The sequence below is a fragment of the Phlebotomus papatasi genome, chromosome 2 (assembly GCF_024763615.1).
Source record: "Phlebotomus papatasi isolate M1 chromosome 2, Ppap_2.1, whole genome shotgun sequence".
Classification (NCBI taxonomy): Eukaryota; Metazoa; Arthropoda; class Insecta; order Diptera; family Psychodidae; genus Phlebotomus; species Phlebotomus papatasi.
Window position 1 is genome coordinate 98,328,307 of NC_077223.1, and position 17,843 is coordinate 98,346,149.

Here is a 17,843-nt window from a genome sequence, read left to right on the forward strand (position 1 = left end):
TTTAATAGAAATGTGTAAGTCTCTGAGGAAAATTAAAAGAAAATTCACATTATTCGAAGGCATGAACGTTCGAAAGGAGAGTACTTTCCCCTACATAGTTGCAATTAAACCTATTTAATTGCACAGATATAGTTAAATGGATCACTAATATATCGATTAGCATAAACAAAAACACCAAATAGTATTTTGAGGCTTGTATTTTCAATTAAATATCGAATATGTCTCTTTACATTTCGATCCGGGGAGCTCTTCCCTTATATATAAGTTTTCTTCAAAATATTTATATGTTTTAAATTTTTAAGCTACAGTAACCCAAGTAGTAAAGCGGAATCTCATAAACAATTACACTGAGAACAAAAAAGGGAGTGCGATAAACTTTTTTTCTTCGTAACTTTTCACTTTTAGGTGTAAAAATACATCAACATTTTTTAATGTTAATTTTAAACGTTTTTAAGTGTAAAATTAACATGAAAAAGGGTAACTTTGACCCCTAACACACATAAAAAGCTTAATATTTACACCGATTTCGGATCAATAATGCAGGGTATAAAAGTTACATTTCCTGAATGTTATTTTAACTTTTAGGATTTTTTTCAGTGTAGTCAAATAAACAATTACTATTTTATATAAATAAAATTAGGGGAGGTGGTGCTTTTTATACGACTTTTTTTTGACTATTTTTAAATGAAGCTGGTTCTTACAATTATTTTATTATATCTACAATTATTTTGTCTATCCGAATTACATCATGCTAAAACACAGTTTTCATTAGAAATATGCGAAAAAATTGTATAACAATGTAACCCTACCGCTCAAAGTAGCCCCACTTCCCCCTATTTATTTTTTTCAGTATATAAATAAAATCCACGTATCACAGGAACCTCATTTGTAAAAAGAAAACTTTGGAAAAGTTATTTTTTATATCGTTTTTTTCCACTTGGTTTCTCAAACATATTAGATGAGCACATATATTCTGTCAGTAGAAGACGTCGAAAGTTGGTAGTGGTATATCTCAACTCCTGATGAATATAATTGAATGAGTGAACTATTGTTGCAAAGCTTGGCTCATTAGCTCTTAGAATCTGGTACAAACAATATGCTATGGGTAAACCATGGTCATCCAGAATCATTTATGTTGAAGAAGACACTTTTTACAACGTCTTTTTTGGCCATCTACTGCTGGGACCAGGAGTGACCCACGATTCTCGCACATGGACTGTTTGTTAGAAGTACTCAAAGGGTAATAATTTGTGGAAGAAACTTTTTTTTTTGACATCACACTTTTTTTTATTCATCGACTTTTGCAAGAATTTTGAAATGTTAAACGTAAGGAAAAAATTACAGAAATCCTTCTATCCCATTTTCTGGACAAACTGATGAAGATATTGACTTGGAATGTTCTAAGTATCCCCCCATAAGTTGATCCAAGGAATCCAAATGTCACTTCAATTTCATCCCCACGTCTATCCTTCCCCTCCAGAAACCAATCTTTTAGGAATATCTCAAGAACCAGACCATCGATGCATTTCATTTTTGGATATGTTTTAGAGAGTGTCCTAGCGGACATTTCATCCATACATCTCAAAGACGTCCGACCTCTTCTTCTTGCACATGCTAATAATCTGTTCAAAAGAGCAGAATTTCTTCTGATCAATTTTCTGACCAAAGAGACAAAGTTAGCGACTTTTATTGTTTTGAATACCCTAAATCAAAAAATAAGGCATTTAGAGGTATCGGAGCAGGATGTCTTCTATGGCAAAAATGTAGTCCTAAGTGGAGTCTATTGTGTGCTGAAGAGAGTACATTAATATTTAGTTTAGTTTAGTTTATATGATTTTTCAAAAGTTGCTTTCTTAGGTCATTTTTGAGAAATTTTAGTTTGATTTTGTTTTTCCGCCACAAGAATTTTTTTTTTAAAAATATCACATAATTTTCAAGTTGAAGCACAACTACTTACCTTTCCAACGGATGCCCATTTATTAAGTTCTGTACACTAGAACCGGAGGAATAATTAATAATATGTGACAAAACAGCAAAAACTAAAAAAATAATTAAAGAAAATTGTGATGTACAGTAGACTCTCGCAAATTCGGCTCTTTTAAGATCGGGCTACTTTTTAATTCGGGCAGCGGTTTCATTTGAAAAAAGTTTGTTGTCATTTTTCAAGTTTGATTATGATTATCAAATGAATTAAATATGCTCAAATTTGGCATGGTTTGTCTTAGTTTTGATGTGATTTTGCATTATTGAGGGATTTTCGTGCAATTTACGTTGTGTGAACTCAATATGCATGCAGATGAATTAAAAATTTCTGTCTAATTCGGCTGACATTTCGGTTCCATATGCCCGAATTTGAGAGAGTCTACTGTATAGGAGAAAAACCAAGAACAGATTCTTAATCAGGGGACTCGACTCTACCAAACGTACCATGTGAGATCCGTGTGCCAAAAATCGTGTTGCATACACTGAGAAAAAAGAGGGAGCGATTAACTTTTTTTCTTCATAAATTTAACGAATTTAACACTTTTTAAGTGTAAAGATATATCAAAATTTTTTAATGTTAATTTTACACATTTTTAAGGGTAAAATTAACATAGAAAAGGGTAACTTTAAACCCCAATACACCAAAAAAGGGTAATATTTACACCAAATATGGATCAATACTGCAGGGTAAAATAACCATTTCCGGAATGTTATTTTAACTTTTTCGGATTTCTCTCAATGTAGTGTAATTTATATTCTTGCTAGATTTTTTAAGTAAAGAAAAAACAACGATTGGGGTGAATGTCTGCAAAATAAATTTCAAAAATTGAATGAATATAGATAAAAGTCTGTGAAAAATTGTATAATACATTTTACAAAAGATAAAAATGATTAATGTAATGTCTGAAAGGTTCGCTTGTTAGAGTTCCAGACTTTCCATACGATGCGACATAGTGGAAAATGGGGCTAAGTTAGACAGTGGGATAATCTCTAGTTTTATTTCAAATGAACTTTTAGCAAACTTCAATGTAACCAAAAGTAAACAACAACCCCACAGGCCCAGAATTAGATAACAATGTAATTTAATCATTTTTCACGAATTATTTTATAATAAAAATTTTATTTTCCTAATATCTCTGCCCCGGGTCTCCCCTAGAGCCCGCATTACTATTAACAATTAACACATTTAAATTGTAATAAACTCTCCGTGAGTTGTTTTATTGCAATGCATAAATGTGCTAAAAATACTTAAATTTAAATATTCTCAATGAAATAGCTCCAGAATTGTAGAAGTTTTTAGCATTGTCGATGAAAATAGCTTTCAAAAATGGAATGAATTAGTAATTTTAGGAGATTTTTTTTAATTTGGGTTTCTTTTTGTTTTTTATCTTGTATCTCTTTTCTTTGTTGCATGCAGCATATGATATATTAGAAATTAGTGAAAATTTTAGTGATATCAGAGTAAATTTAGTAGCCTTTTTTAGTAGTAATTGGATGAATAGTGGAGACCGGGGCAAAATTAGCCAGTATAAATGAAATTTTTCATTGCGTGTAGTTTGTAAAAATATGTATCATTTTGATATAACTTGGAATAAATAAGTTAGATAAGATAATAAGATAGTGTTTAATTTAAAATTGTTTAATTTAAAGTTGTTGAATTTCAAGAGTTGAATTTGGAATTGTTGAATTTTTATGTGTAAATTCAAAAATTGTTGAATTTTGTTTATTGTTGAATTTTCTTTTCATTTCGAAGATTTTGATTTTTTGCCTTTTTAGACATTTTTATTGGTTTTTCCTGTACTCGGGATCCCCCCTAATGCGAAATGATTACATCTGATGCTCGGATCTTCACGATATACTTATTATGCATATAAATATTTGATGTTCTATATGACTTTTGCCCAATGAAAAGCATCTTGACTGAAGTATAAGTCTTAATTGGAATTTCAACAATTTTTACACAACTTTTGTTTAAAAATTTAACAACTTTTGTCTCAAAATTCAACAACTTTTGTTTAAAACTTCAACAACTTTTGTTTAAAAATTCAACAAATTTGGTTAAAATACACAAGGCTTCACACTATAATAGTGCTAAAAATTATGATCAAACTATAATAGTGTTAATTTTTGATCATGTGACAAAAAATACCATAAAGTTGTGTATTTTTTCACACTATAATAATGTGAAAAACTGTAATCATACTATAATAGTGGTAATTTTTAGAATTTCTGAAACAGTTTTAAATCACGAAATATTGTTGAAAAATTTTTATGATTATAACAGTGAGAAATTTTACACATTATCGCAATTAAATAATTAATTTATCCGATTTCACACTATTATAGTGTTAAAATTTTACACATTTTCAAATTAAACAACGTTGTTGAAAATTTTTCAAATAATAGTGGTAATTTTCAATCACGTGACAATAAATTACCAAAATGTTGTGCATTTTTTAAACATTTTTAAATTAAACAACTAAAATGGTCGATTTTGCACTATTATAGTAGTAAAATTTTACACATTTTTTTATGTGTACCACCATACTACCATATAATTCTGCGCCGGTCTCCCCTATTCAGAATTTTTTGAAATCCTGAAGATGTAATTAATTTTTTGAGTTTTATAGCGATCAAGATGAAATGGATATTTGTAAGTAAAAATCTACTTATAAAGAACGTTACTTAGACTATTTTATAGATTTTATACCTTAAGATTAATTCTCGTGTTGGCTGTTCTTTAATTACCTGAAGGACCTGAAGTGTAGAAGTATGTCTTCGAAATAATCCGGCTCAAATAATCATCTGAAGTTAATTGCAATATCACTGACTTTACCAGGTTATTTAAATCGGAACTGTCTTTGACTCCAATTTGTCATCTCATCAAATCGTCAGTTAAATCAGCATTTGTCGTAACTTCCTTTTGACAACTTTTCAGTTCAGCATTATTTTTCTTTAAAATGAACCCCGAATGCGATACTTTTGAGTCAAAATAATAAAAGTGGCACTAATAAACTGAAAGTTAACTCGAGAAAATCTTTATAAAATGTTTTGAAAGCTGAGATATTGAGATATATGTTAGAAGAAACACAATAAGATTTTATCGTAACTTACATCGTTTATAAAGCTGTAACTTCCAATGTATGGAGATTCTGGAAGTTACGACAATTTTCTAAAATGCATTATATCAATTTGAATGACTCTAGTGACAATAAGCGCCTTTACTTGACTAAATGAATCAATTAAACACTTATTTCTGTAAATTTCTGAAAATTTGTCGTAACTTCCCCAAAAATGGAAGTTACGACAAATTCTGCTAAATTTTTATTAATTAAGGGCACTTACGATAATTTTTGTGTAAAATAATTTTTAATGGGCTTATAAAAGTTTCTTTTTCTCAAGTGCGTTTGATAAACAAAATTACGCCGATTCTAAAAATGTATATATGTATCCCAAAATCGCAAAAATGAAGTTACGACAAATGCTGATTTAACAGACGAAATTCCTTCGAGTAATTTGGTGGTAATTAATCGCTCCTCACCAATCAAAATCATTGTTCCTTGTGTTATCATTGCCAGAATATATATTCCATAATCCGTGGACGTTTTTTCAAAATTGAACTTTGCCTACCTTTGGGCTATTTGGGGACAAAAACGGAGGAACCTAATAAAAATCAATTTTTTGCAACAAAAAAGATCTCTTGCATTTTTAAACCATAATTTGTTATTGGCAATAATAGAAAAAGTCTAGGAAATCTATCAAAAAGTCCATGTAGTCCCTACTTCTCTTCCCAATTTGGGAAGAAAAGTTCCCTCACAGGGAATCCGGCGGCTTGAAGAACAGCCGACAACGTTCCGAAAATGCCTTTAGTGTTCTGTCCTTAACAATATCCTCAACATTCAGTTCAGATTGCAGTAACCGCAACTGCCAATAGAGAATTTCCACAGAGAACCATGAGCCTCTTTGGGAGGGATTTGGTATACAGAAAGAAGAAATTGGGATTACCTTTCGCTGCTCCGCTTTAAATGATTTATCTAGCGCTATATCGTCTCTGTTTTGATCTCTTTCTTCACGTAGAACTTTTACCCTGTCAGCTGCTACAACAATGCAGTTCCTAATGGCCTGATCTCTTTGATTGTGGGCTTCCTGGAGTTGCCGGAATAAGCCCTGGCATGTTCCTTTTGCGTCTACTTGCCCTTTGAATGACTCAGTGGGTATACTTGTGTTCAGTGCATAGATGATCTTATCATCTACCTCTCGCATCTTCTTCAGGGACTCCTGTAAGAAGAATATAGGGGGGTAAATTTAAAGATCCCGGAAAGAGCATGACTGAATTTTAAGGTTATGCAACAGGCGATAACACTTTTCTCAATTTTACCGCAAGATTCTTACTTGAAATTCAAGAAAATCGCCACAGACATACTTTATTGCCATTATTTACATGAAAAATTGGTGCAAAAATGCAAAAGAACACGTGAAAATCGGTGAAAAACGACCGAAAGAGAGTTATCTCTGAAGAAGAAACAGAAAAGGGGATGATTTCTACATCAGCGCCACGTGTGGCGAACACTAGAAAACTAGAGCGATTGCAGCGCCAATCGGCCTTCGTAGGAAGTCCACTGGTCAATTGACAAACTGACAGGCCTTTCGTGGATTGAAAAAAAAAGTGATTTTGATGAATTTTTTTCACCGCAGATTTCAAGGATAATTTCATTAGTTTTTGTGCAATTTCTTACCAATTCCAACAATACATCTAACACAGGTGAGCTGGGGTGCAAAATTGGGCCGGTGATGGGGGGAGAAGTTGGAGAATTTGGGATTTGAAAGTGTGTGAATTTTGACACACACCTTTTCATTTTTTTTGTGGGTGTCCCTCCTCGCCTTCTCGAATTGTCTGTGGTTTTTTTTTTTGCCAATGTCTGGAACTAATGGGACTCCCATGGGGTATTTTTGGTGCACAGAGCAAAGATGTCTAGCACACATAAGCATAGGTACAAGAATGTGGGCATGGATTCGTCGGAATTGCGACGTCGACGGGAAGAAGAGGGCATTCAGATCCGGAAGCAAAAACGGGAGCAGCAGCTAATCAAGCGACGGAACGTCAATATGCCCCAGGTGATTCAATGTGATGCAGATACACTTGTGCCCAATGCCGAAGTGCCCATGAGCAGCTTCGAGGGTAACACAGTGGTGAAGAAGGAGATGGTAATGGCTCTGTACAGTGACAATGAGCAGGAGCAGCTGGCAGCAACGCAGAAATTCCGCAAACTCCTGTCCCGTGAACCCAATCCACCCATTGACAATGTCATTGAGACGGGAATTGTGCCACGTTTTGTGGAATTCCTCAAGAATGAGAAAAACAGCACCTTGCAATTTGAAGCTGCCTGGGCACTCACCAATATCGCTTCGGGCACATCCCAGCAGACCCGAATTGTCATTGAGGCTGGTGCTGTGCCCATCTTCATCAGACTCCTCTCCAGCCCCTTCGAGGATGTCCAGGAACAGGCTGTTTGGGCACTAGGAAATATCGCCGGCGATTCATCAGACTGCCGTGACCATGTGCTGGATTTTGATGTACTAACACCCCTCCTGTACGTCCTCAGTAACTCCAGTCGCCTGACAATGGTCAAGAATGCCGTCTGGACACTGTCGAATCTGTGCCGGGGAAAGAATCCACCGCCGGACTTTGCCAAGGTCTCCAAGGCACTTCCCGCTCTCGCGAGAATTATCTACCACACGGATCCCGATGTCCTCAGTGATTCCTGCTGGGCCATTAGCTACTTGTCCGATGGGCCAAATGATCGTATCCAAGCCGTCATCGACTCTGGCGTCTGCAGGCGTCTCGTTGAGCTTCTCATGTAAGTTTATTTCTTCATTTTTTTTTGCTTTCTATCCACTCCAAAACATTAATATTCTTTTTTTGGGAGAGAAAGTGGCGAAAATTCGCCAATATCTGGCTCTCACTTCAAAAGATTACAATAATCTCTTTGCGACGTGGAATTATTGCACACGGCAAAGTTCATTCTTTCAAAGAATGAATTCTTTAAATAATTTTCTAAGCATTTCAGAACGTAATTAAATTAATGGGGATTATCCGCGTTTTTCTCTTTCCATAGAAACGCTACAAAATGATTATTTTCTATATTCAAAGGACATTTATATTTCAAATTATGTCCCTGGAAACTAATTAAATAAGCCTAATGTCTCTTAAATGGGACTCATTAACAGGGATTTTACAAATTGCAAATGAGTGATTTTAATATATGTTGAAGAGCGTCATAGCTTTGCGGAATGCTCGAATTCGTGACCTTGATGCTCTAGAAAAAAATGTGCATTTATCGCTTCGTTGCAGAAGGTCTTTTTGTACAATCCGGCATACCAGTTTATCAATTCATAATGCATATAAACTAATTCGTAGATCAACTGAAAGTCTGCTCAAAATTATTTAAATGATAGAGGAGCTGTACTAAAATTCGGACATATTGCATGTAACTCCCAAAGTTTTAAGCTTAAAATGTAATAGGGTAAGTGTGCCAAATTCCGGCCAGCTTGCAATTCCGGCCACCTTTTTTGTTCCTCGGATTTCCATGAATTTTTAGTTTTTACATACTCTAGAGCAGAGGTGTGCAAAAAACCGTTGAAACCGAATTAACGTCAAAATAAGTTTGTTATAGTAGCGTTTTGACCATTGACGTACATGTTCTATTTGACGTTTATTCGGTTTCAACGGTTCTTGCACGCCTCTGCTCTAGAGATTATACAATGCAAAAGAATAACAAAAAATGTACCTTCGACAAACGAGATGACGTCAAAAAGACATTGAAAGAATTCCTTAAGGGCAAGGAACTATGAAAATGAAGGTGGTCGGAATAGGCCACCAATGCTATGTGTACATTTTTATTCATTTTAAAATGTATTAAGAATGATTTTAGAGAAAATAAAGACGATAAACGGTTTACAGGGTTCCAAGCAACACTCCTTATGAAAAAGTAACAAAAAAAACAATTTGTATTAAAAATATTACATTTCAAACTTGAAAATTTGGCGCCTGCATGCAACTATGCCGAATTTTGGCACACTTACCCTAAATTTCAAGACGAAATAAAATTATTCATTACTTCTTTATCAGAAGGGTTGTTAGGAATCTTGAAATTATTCCAATATTAGATTAGATTAGATTAGATTACAGTGGGGGCGGTTCCTCGCGGAACCGCTGCACCCAGGCCTCCTTTTGGGCCCATTATGCATCCCCCGATTAAATTAATCCCTGTTAAGGGCAAGATGGTTCAAGCCAGCCTGTTTTTCGGATAAACTCCATTAAACAGGGTGGCTTCAATCTTGATATTCCAATATTATTTTTAACACATTTAAAATTGAATAAAAATCAAGGAGTTATTCATAAGCAATTAGAATGGCTCGAGTTCCCGGTTCCCCGAAAAAAAAAATGTATGGGTTCCCCGAGTTCCCCTGGTTCCCCGTGGGTTTACTGGTTAGTTTGGCTCGAGTTCCCCGAAATGAGTTACCCCTTGATAAAAATATTGATATTGCTTTGTGTGCTATATCGGATACGAAGATTCTCAAAGTCTCATGCCGAGAACTTCCTCTATCTAAAACGAAAAAAAGGACCAGTAGAAAATCACAAATAGAAAGAAGAAACTATAAAATAATATGGAATATTGCGAAATAAAGAAGTGTTTGATATTGCAATCTGTCCGAAATTTGGCGCACTTCCCCTTATTGATTTTTAGATAAAAATTATTTTACAGTTCATTAAAATTTTATTGCAGGCTATAATCATTATATTAAATTTTTAATTACTGGTTGTTACCAATTGTTATTAATGAAAGAAAAAGAATATAGCTCACAAATACGTTCTATCGGTAAAGTTGTCATCAAATGATAACTGATTTTCCGATTGAAATTCACTTGAAAATTTTTAATACCGCTTTTAACTGCGGTTAAAATCAGCTTAGATTTACCTGAGATCCCAAGATATTTTCAACAAATCAAGAATTGTCCCAATCGGCTGAGAAATATTCTTTCTATTAACATTTGACCTTGAAAAGCTGTTACAAGGAATGATTCAAGGGCATTTTCCTGTAGGGGAAGTGCTTATATTTTCGGACAGTTTGTGATTTTGAACTATTCGAGGTATATAGTTGGATTTTACAAATAAATTGAATAAAATTATGGAATTTTTTTTCGAATATTTATAGTCAAGTGTGCTAATCTGGGCGCTTCGCTATCTGGATCGTTTATGACTTAAAATAATATGTTTATTTTTATTTCCGTACGCCAGTAACATAATATAACTATTCAAGTTTGAGAAAAAGCAAAAATAATATTTTTATCTATTAAATAAGTGAGTGTAATCGCCTCATTTCAATCTTGTGCCAGCTAGGTTTTTCACTAAAAATTTTCTAGAAGTGATATTTTCGCTAATGACAACTGGTTGATTGAAAACATTTATTGTTTTTTTCCTTGTGAAAAAATTATTTGAAATCCAAAGGTTTAATTAAAAGTGAATTAGCGAAAAGGCGACCCAGTGCAGTGCATGCTGACTTATTTCAGTATTATCATTATTTTATAAATTTTCTTTAATATTTTTAATAATTTTTTTATATTATGTTTCTGAATGAAACACTGGATAATTCTATGGATTTAGAAGAAGTAAAAAAGAATTTAATCAGTCCAAAAACAAGCGTTTAAGTAGCACTCTTCGGAAAACGATCCAGTTACCCCACCTTACTATAATGATTCAGTTTTGAATTTATTCATTTTAGAAGACAATCCTAACAAATTTATTTCAACTTTGAAATATTTTTTTTCTGCTTAAAAGAGACAAAAAATCTGATGCTGTTTATAAACGAGTCAGGATCTAAGGTTTAGCTATAATATTTTAATTTATCTAATTTTTTATTAAAGCCTTTACAATTATTAATTATTAAAGCCTAATACAAGAACTACGAGCAAATTTCTTGATGTCGGGGTGCAATATCTGCAAAATTTTTACAAGGGAAAGTGAAAAATATCTTCACTTTTTATTAGGCCTGATTAGCTTGATAACGGTTAGCAAAACCTTTTCAATGAACATTTGAAGTTGATATTAAATAAAATAGTCACGTAAAATTTTCGAGGAGAAATTGTTAGTATTTTATGCATATCTAAATAAGACTGAAGAAAACACGAAGTTCTGCCATATTTCTCGTAACCAATTGCTCACACTGAATTTTCAACAAAGCAATTTTAACTCAAATCATATTCAAAATTTAACGTATTTAGTGTTAAAATCTTCCAAAAAGAGCAAATATTTAGATATAATTCATTATTCATCAAATATTGGAAGGAAATTCCATAATTTTAATCATTTTATTTTTAGTGTCCAATTTTACCCTCAAAGTGTCCAAAATTAAAAGCTGTCCAAAATTATGAGCACTTCCCCTACTGCTTTAATACCATAAAGATTTTATCCCATTCCTTTCAGAAACAGAACAAGCCTGTAAAAGGGTAAATTAAGCTAATTCAAAACCTGTTCCAAATGAAAACTTTTCGCTACTCCAAATGGAAACATAATTTTTTCCATGATAAATACAGTTTTAAATTTTTATTTATATATTTTTTTCTATACTTCAGTTTCATTATTTAGTTCATTTTGCTTCAAATAAAGCAAAAATCCATTCATATTCACAAATTTTAATTTGTTAATTTCTCAGAAAAATTAAAAGTGTACCTTCCTTATCACCATCGAATTTTTCATAAATTAACCATGTTTTCTAATGAAAAACAAAATAGGGTGATTGTTCTCTATTCGTTTTTTTTACATTTATGTAGTAATTCTGGCGGAATTATGTGAAAGCAAGTTTAATTGTTAACAGTTCGTGAAGATTTCAAATGAAATAATTACCTGTTTCGTGAACAAAAAAAGGTTTTTTTCTGAAGTGTCTGCAATAAGATTTTTTGGAGAGATTTTCTTATTATCTCAGATGGAAAAGGAGAAAAGACCAGGAATAAGAACAAATCCTACACTCAAGGGCCACTCTACAAGGTTTTGGAAGCCTTTCGTCGTGGTTTCACTTAAACTGTTTGTCTCCAATTAGAAACTTTCCCTTGTCTCCATTTGGATTAATTTGTTTCCAATAGCGGCATTTTACACTTGTGTATTTTTCTTGTATTTAAGAAGTTTTCAAATTGTATTTAAAGAATTTTCACTAAAGAGTAACATTCTAGAAGAGTCAAGGAGCAAATTTATGTAATTCCTTTCAGAAAAATATGAACTTAATGTGTTGAATATTCTGTCAAAGTTAAAGCATCTGGAAATGGTTTTGAATTGGGACATTTTCCCTATTTATTGTAAATTATTTCTGCTTTCTCCTCAAAAAAAAAAAAAAGAGATTAATTTCCTAGAGTATTGCTTTATACGCCTAATATTAAGAAAATAATCTCGTAACAATGATATCACATTTTTATTTGTTTACAAAGATTACATCAGCATTAATTTTTGATTTTTGCATGATAACTGATTTCTCTCTATTTTATCAAATTACAAAAAAAGAATAAATAAAACGGATGATCGAGTATCTATGAATAGATTATGCGATAAGATCAAATAACTTTGTCATATCATATTTACCTTATCACTGTAAAGACTGAGACATTCTTAAGCTTTGACTTTTTTTTTGCTGTATTTTTTTTGTAAATGATTCATATTGCTGATTTAGCACATGTCAATAGCCCCAAGAAAAGTGTTTTTCTCATTGTTTTGAAAATATCTCAGGCACAATGAACAGGGTGTTGTGTCAGCGGCATTGAGGACAGTGGGCAACATTGTGACGGGAGATGATGTGCAGACACAATTGATTCTCAATTGTGGTGTTCTGCCATGCTTGGTGAGTTTGTTGATGTCCAGCAAAGATTCTATCCGCAAGGAGGCATGTTGGACAGTGTCGAACATCACGGCGGGCAATCGGCAGCAAATTCAGGCGGTGATTGACATGAAAATCTTCCCAATTCTTATTGATATACTGCAAAAGGCGGAGTTCAAGACGAAAAAGGAGGTGGCCTGGGCCATCACCAATGCAACGACGGGTGGAACTCCGGAACAAATCAAATACTTTGTAAGTTAAACACTGAATCATGGTTTTTTTTTTGTTTTCTCTTTTATCAAACAGGATATCTGAAGGACCTTTTCTTTGGATATTTTTTAAGGTTATGATTGGATGTATACCCCCACTCTGTGACCTATTAACTGTGGCTGATCCCAAAATAGTCCAAGTGGCTCTCAATGGACTGGAGAATATTCTAAAGGCAGGTGATCAGCGCAATATCAAGCCCAATCCCTACGCTGTGGCTATTGAGGAGTGCTATGGTGAGTTTATTATTTCAGAAATTAATCTTTACGGTAAGTGTGCCAAATTCCGGCCAGCTTGTAATTTCGGCCACATTTTTCGTTCCTCGAATTTCAATGAATTTTTAGTTTTTGCGTACTCTAGAAATAATCCAATGCGAAAAATAACAAAAATGTCGATTAGACGAACAAGATGATTTGAAAAAGACATTCGAAGAATTCCGGAAGGGCAAAGAACTATGAAAATGAAAGTGGTCGAAATAGGCCACCAAAGCTATGTCTACATATTTATTCATTTTAAAATGTATTAAGATTGAATTTAGAGAAAATAAAGACGATTGACTGTCTACAAGGTTCCAAGGAACACTCCTTAAAAATAAGTAACAAAAAAATTCAATTTGTAAAAAAATATATTACATTTCAAACTTGAGACTTTGGCGCTTGCATGCAACTATGCCGAAATTTGGCACACTTTATTATTTTTTTTATCAAAGTACTTTTTACTAACTGATCTGGAAATTTGGAAACTATCTTCGAATCGTTTGGTTTGAAATTACAGGCACTTTATTCTAGCTACAAATTTACTTTTGGTAGAAAAATTATTAAATTTCGAATTCTCTTTCTTTACTGCAAAGATGACCTCGAAATGTGTGCAACTCAGGGTGTTAAGAATCGCGTCAAGCCAATGTTATTCGTTTCTATCTCCAAGAACAGTCTACTCGACGCCATTCTTTACCCCCAAAATTTCAACTCACAATCGAAGTTTCACGCATTTCGAGGTTACCTGTAAAGAATCTCAGCTACCATAAGCTTATCTGGGCTTATCACTGGTCATTTTCTATTTTAAATAATCTAAGTGGGAAAGGCGAACAAAAGAAAGAAAAGTTAATTGAAATCGGTTAATAAACATTGGTGATACAGTCCGGTCCATATGGATATATAGTAAGGGTCGGGGTACAGTGGGTTGGGGGTAGAGACGGATGGGACCCATTGAAAGATCGTGCTCTCAGATACAATATAGGCTAAAATTTCATTGAAATCCCTTTATAAATGCAGTCCGATCATGACATTTTTGGTTATAGCTCGGGTCAGGGAACATCGAGGGAGGAGTCCGACCCACCGTTGGAAAGGTCTCGACCTCAGCTACAACATACTACAATTTAAAGAAAAAAAAACGTCTAGTTTTCGAAATATTTGAGATCGATTAATTGAAAATTGATTTTTCGATTAATCGGACCATTGATTAAATCGGATAAAATTGGGATGTCATAAGGGTTGTAGTACTCCACGAGAGCTTTCCAAAACACCAAAATTTTTCAATTTCCGATAACTAGAAGCGGTGATATGACCAATTGAAAATTGAATTTTTGACCCCCTCTGGCTTAGGTCAGGGGGGTCGGAGGGGGGTTAAGTTTGGTGTCAATCGAAAGCTCTTAGGCCCAGATATAACATACTAAAATTGGAGATCGATCGATGCCATAGGGGCTGAGTTATTGAAAAACAAAATTTGGGGGTGTTGCAAAATGGCGGAAGAGGGGGTGGGAAGATAGGTTCTGATATCACCTACCTCTAGTCAACAATCAACATTCAAACTTTCCCGAAAACCGCTTATTGATATTTCTTTCCGTTGTGTCCAGAAGTGGTTATACAACGGACAGACGGGAGGGACGTCCAAGAAAATCGATTTTTATGGCTCTAGCACACCTTTTAGATCAGGAAAATTTGATAAGATCAAAATTTACATCCCTTTCTTTATTAAAAGTTTAGTATATGTCTATCCTAGTCTTTCGCACTCTTCTTCTTCTTTTGAACGTCGGTCGCACTAAATTAAATTTAGTTCAGTCGAATGATGAGTCCGAAAGAGTGGGATATACTTATGCAAGTCTTCTGAGAAAGAAAGGGATGTGAATTTCGACTTTGTGAAATTTTATCGATTTAAAAGGTGTGCCGGAGGCATTATGGCTCCGGCCCACCAGGAAAATTTCATTAATCGAAATTCGAATCACTATCTTACGCACGCGTTTTGCATAAGTCTATCGCACTCTTTAGGACTCTTCTTCTTCTTTTATGGCGTCTACACATTAGTAGAATTTTTTTAAAAAAAAAATGCCTTTTTAAAGAAAATTTACCCTATCCTTGTAGGCAGAAACGTCAGATTTTTTTAAAAGGCATTTTTAAAAAAAATTTCTACTAATGTGTAGACGCCATTAGATATCACGACAAATTCAATTTAGCTCAAACGAATTCGGAGTGCGAAAGAATGAAGTAGACATACAGCTAGTTCCGCTTTGAATGAATTTTCCGGGACCGAACATAAGTCCGCGAATCCACTCCAGTGACACAGTAAAATTGAATATCAGCAGGAGATATCTTTGGGATACATTATGGAAGTGCCTTGATGTATGCAAGATATTTTGGGCGCCAATTTTTCAACCTATTTTCAGCGCCAACGCTTCATAAGAAATATATTTCAAATTTACTGCATGAAAAGAATTTGCATACATTTAGGGGCATTTCAAAAATTATTTTATAAATGAGCTCCCAATAGTAGGCAATTTATATTAAATTCTTTCAGTCGCGTTTTCTCTCAAGCCGGAACTTCCTGTGTATGCAAAACGTTTGAGAAAGTTTATGAAATTTTCCTGGCTTGAAAGGTGTGCCGGAACCATTAGCAGTATGATATTCGTGATCTATGAGTGTCAAAATGTGTAAATCCAAAATTTGGGTCCGCTCTGACGAGGTCGTATTTCACCTAGGACCACAGAAGCTGAGATTGTAAGGAATCTCAGCTAAATAGTTCTTCACACTACACAGAAATAAATATTTTGTAAAAATGTTCGTAAATGTTTGTGAATTCCTAAGAAGGAGTTGCGAAATGCTCGTGAATCGTATAACCCACAAACAAGTCCGTAAAATTTTGTACTTTTTTCACAAACATTGTTCGTAAAATGATCATTTGACGAACATTTTTTGTACTTTTACAAACATTTATTCGTAAATGTTCGTAAACACACAAAAAATGTTCGTAAAATTTTGTCATTTATTCGTAAATGTTTGTTTTTCTGTCGAACATTTTACGAACATTTACGAACAAATCACAAAATTTTACGATCATTTTTTGTGTGTTTACGAACATTTACGAACAAATGTTTGTAAAAGTACAAAAAATGTTCGTCAAATGATCATTGAACAATGTTTGTGAAAAGTACAAAATTTTACAAACTTGTTTGTGGGTTATATGATTCACGAGCATTTTGTAAGTCTTCCATAGGAATTCACAAACATTTTTACCAAATATTTTTTCTGTGTATTGGAATCGCACTGTACACTTCGTCCCGACATTATATTCACTACGGGATTAGGCACATACATTCAAATTAAACTGAATTTGCCAAGATGGATCAAGCCTCCTTCATTTTGTCTTTGCCAAGAATTTTTCACTTTTCTATTAAAATATGCAATATAAAGAAAAAACAAACATTTTCTTCTGCCTTTTTGTGAAATTTAGGTTTGGACAAGATCGAATTTCTGCAGTCGCATCAAAACATTGAAATCTACCAAAAGGCCTTTGATATCATCGAACACTATTTTGGCAGCGAAGAGGAGGATGCACGTGTGGCTCCGTCGACGGAAAACAATCAATATCAATTCAATCCAGACCAATCTGTGCCAACTGGAGGATATCAATTCTAACACCAAAAACATGCAGAAATATCAGGTGAGCGATTCAGCGATGAAGATGCTGGAATTGATGATTATTGGGACACAGGAAGGGATATTTAGAACACTCTCTCTCTCTTCATTGGAAAGAAAAAAATTTAAATAAATAAATGAAGTGGCGTAGGAAAGTGTGCTGGGAGAGACAAACTCCCAACAGAGAAAAGGAAAAAAATGATGATAAACATTATTTAACTATCAATTAAATTAATCAATATAGAGCAAAGTGAATTTTTAACCCAAGTCAATCGAGAGATTAACAGAGCATGAGAACACGCATGAAATTTCCAATGTAGTGACTAAAAAAAATAAATAAATAAATTTGTTTTAAACAAATTTCTAATAAAAAAAAGGATACACAAATGATGTTTTTGTGTAAGAAATTAAAACAGAAGCCTCTGAAAAAGGATGCTGAAAAAGAGGAAAAAATATCTGACACACGATGTAACTTCAATTTCACGTAAATTCGATTCTTTATTATGATTTATGTTATATATCGCGAATAAAATGATGCAAAAATTGTAAAACTGCAATTAATTAAAAATTTCTATAAAATTATTGTGCTTCTTTTTTTACCTTGTCAAAATAATTTTTTTTGTTATTTGTTTGATAGATAAATTTGTGAAAACGGAGGTAAAAATGAGAAATCCAATTTGTAAATAAAGGAAGAACAATTAAATGTGTATTGAAAATAATAATTGTCTTTTCTTTCACAATTTAGATGATTTAGGTTTATGTTTTGGCTAAATCGATCATTGGGTTATGTCTATGACGCAGCATTCCTATGACACTGTGATTT

General features: G+C 33.5%; 2 protein-coding genes across 2 annotated transcripts; one reads left to right on the plus strand and one right to left on the minus strand.

Moving 5' to 3' along the window:
• Positions 1–5,683: 5,683 nt before the first annotated feature.
• LOC129800344 (protein MIX23) lies at positions 5,684–6,559 on the minus strand. Its single transcript, XM_055844667.1, has 3 exons — positions 6,376–6,559; positions 5,989–6,261; positions 5,684–5,907 (listed from the first exon to the last, which is right to left on the minus strand). Exons 1-3 carry the CDS (start codon positions 6,415–6,417, stop codon positions 5,797–5,799), a joined length of 426 nt encoding a protein of 141 aa, XP_055700642.1. The 5' UTR covers positions 6,418–6,559; the 3' UTR covers positions 5,684–5,796.
• Position 6,560: 1 nt separating this feature from the next.
• LOC129800330 (importin subunit alpha-7) lies at positions 6,561–17,739 on the plus strand. The gene is made up of 5 exons (XM_055844646.1): positions 6,561–6,745; positions 6,945–7,841; positions 12,758–13,097; positions 13,189–13,348; positions 16,836–17,739. The coding sequence occupies exons 2-5, from the start codon at positions 6,952–6,954 to the stop codon at positions 17,018–17,020; spliced, it is 1,575 nt and encodes a 524-aa protein (XP_055700621.1). The 5' UTR covers positions 6,561–6,745; positions 6,945–6,951; the 3' UTR covers positions 17,021–17,739.
• The last annotated feature ends 104 nt before the right edge of the window (positions 17,740–17,843 follow it).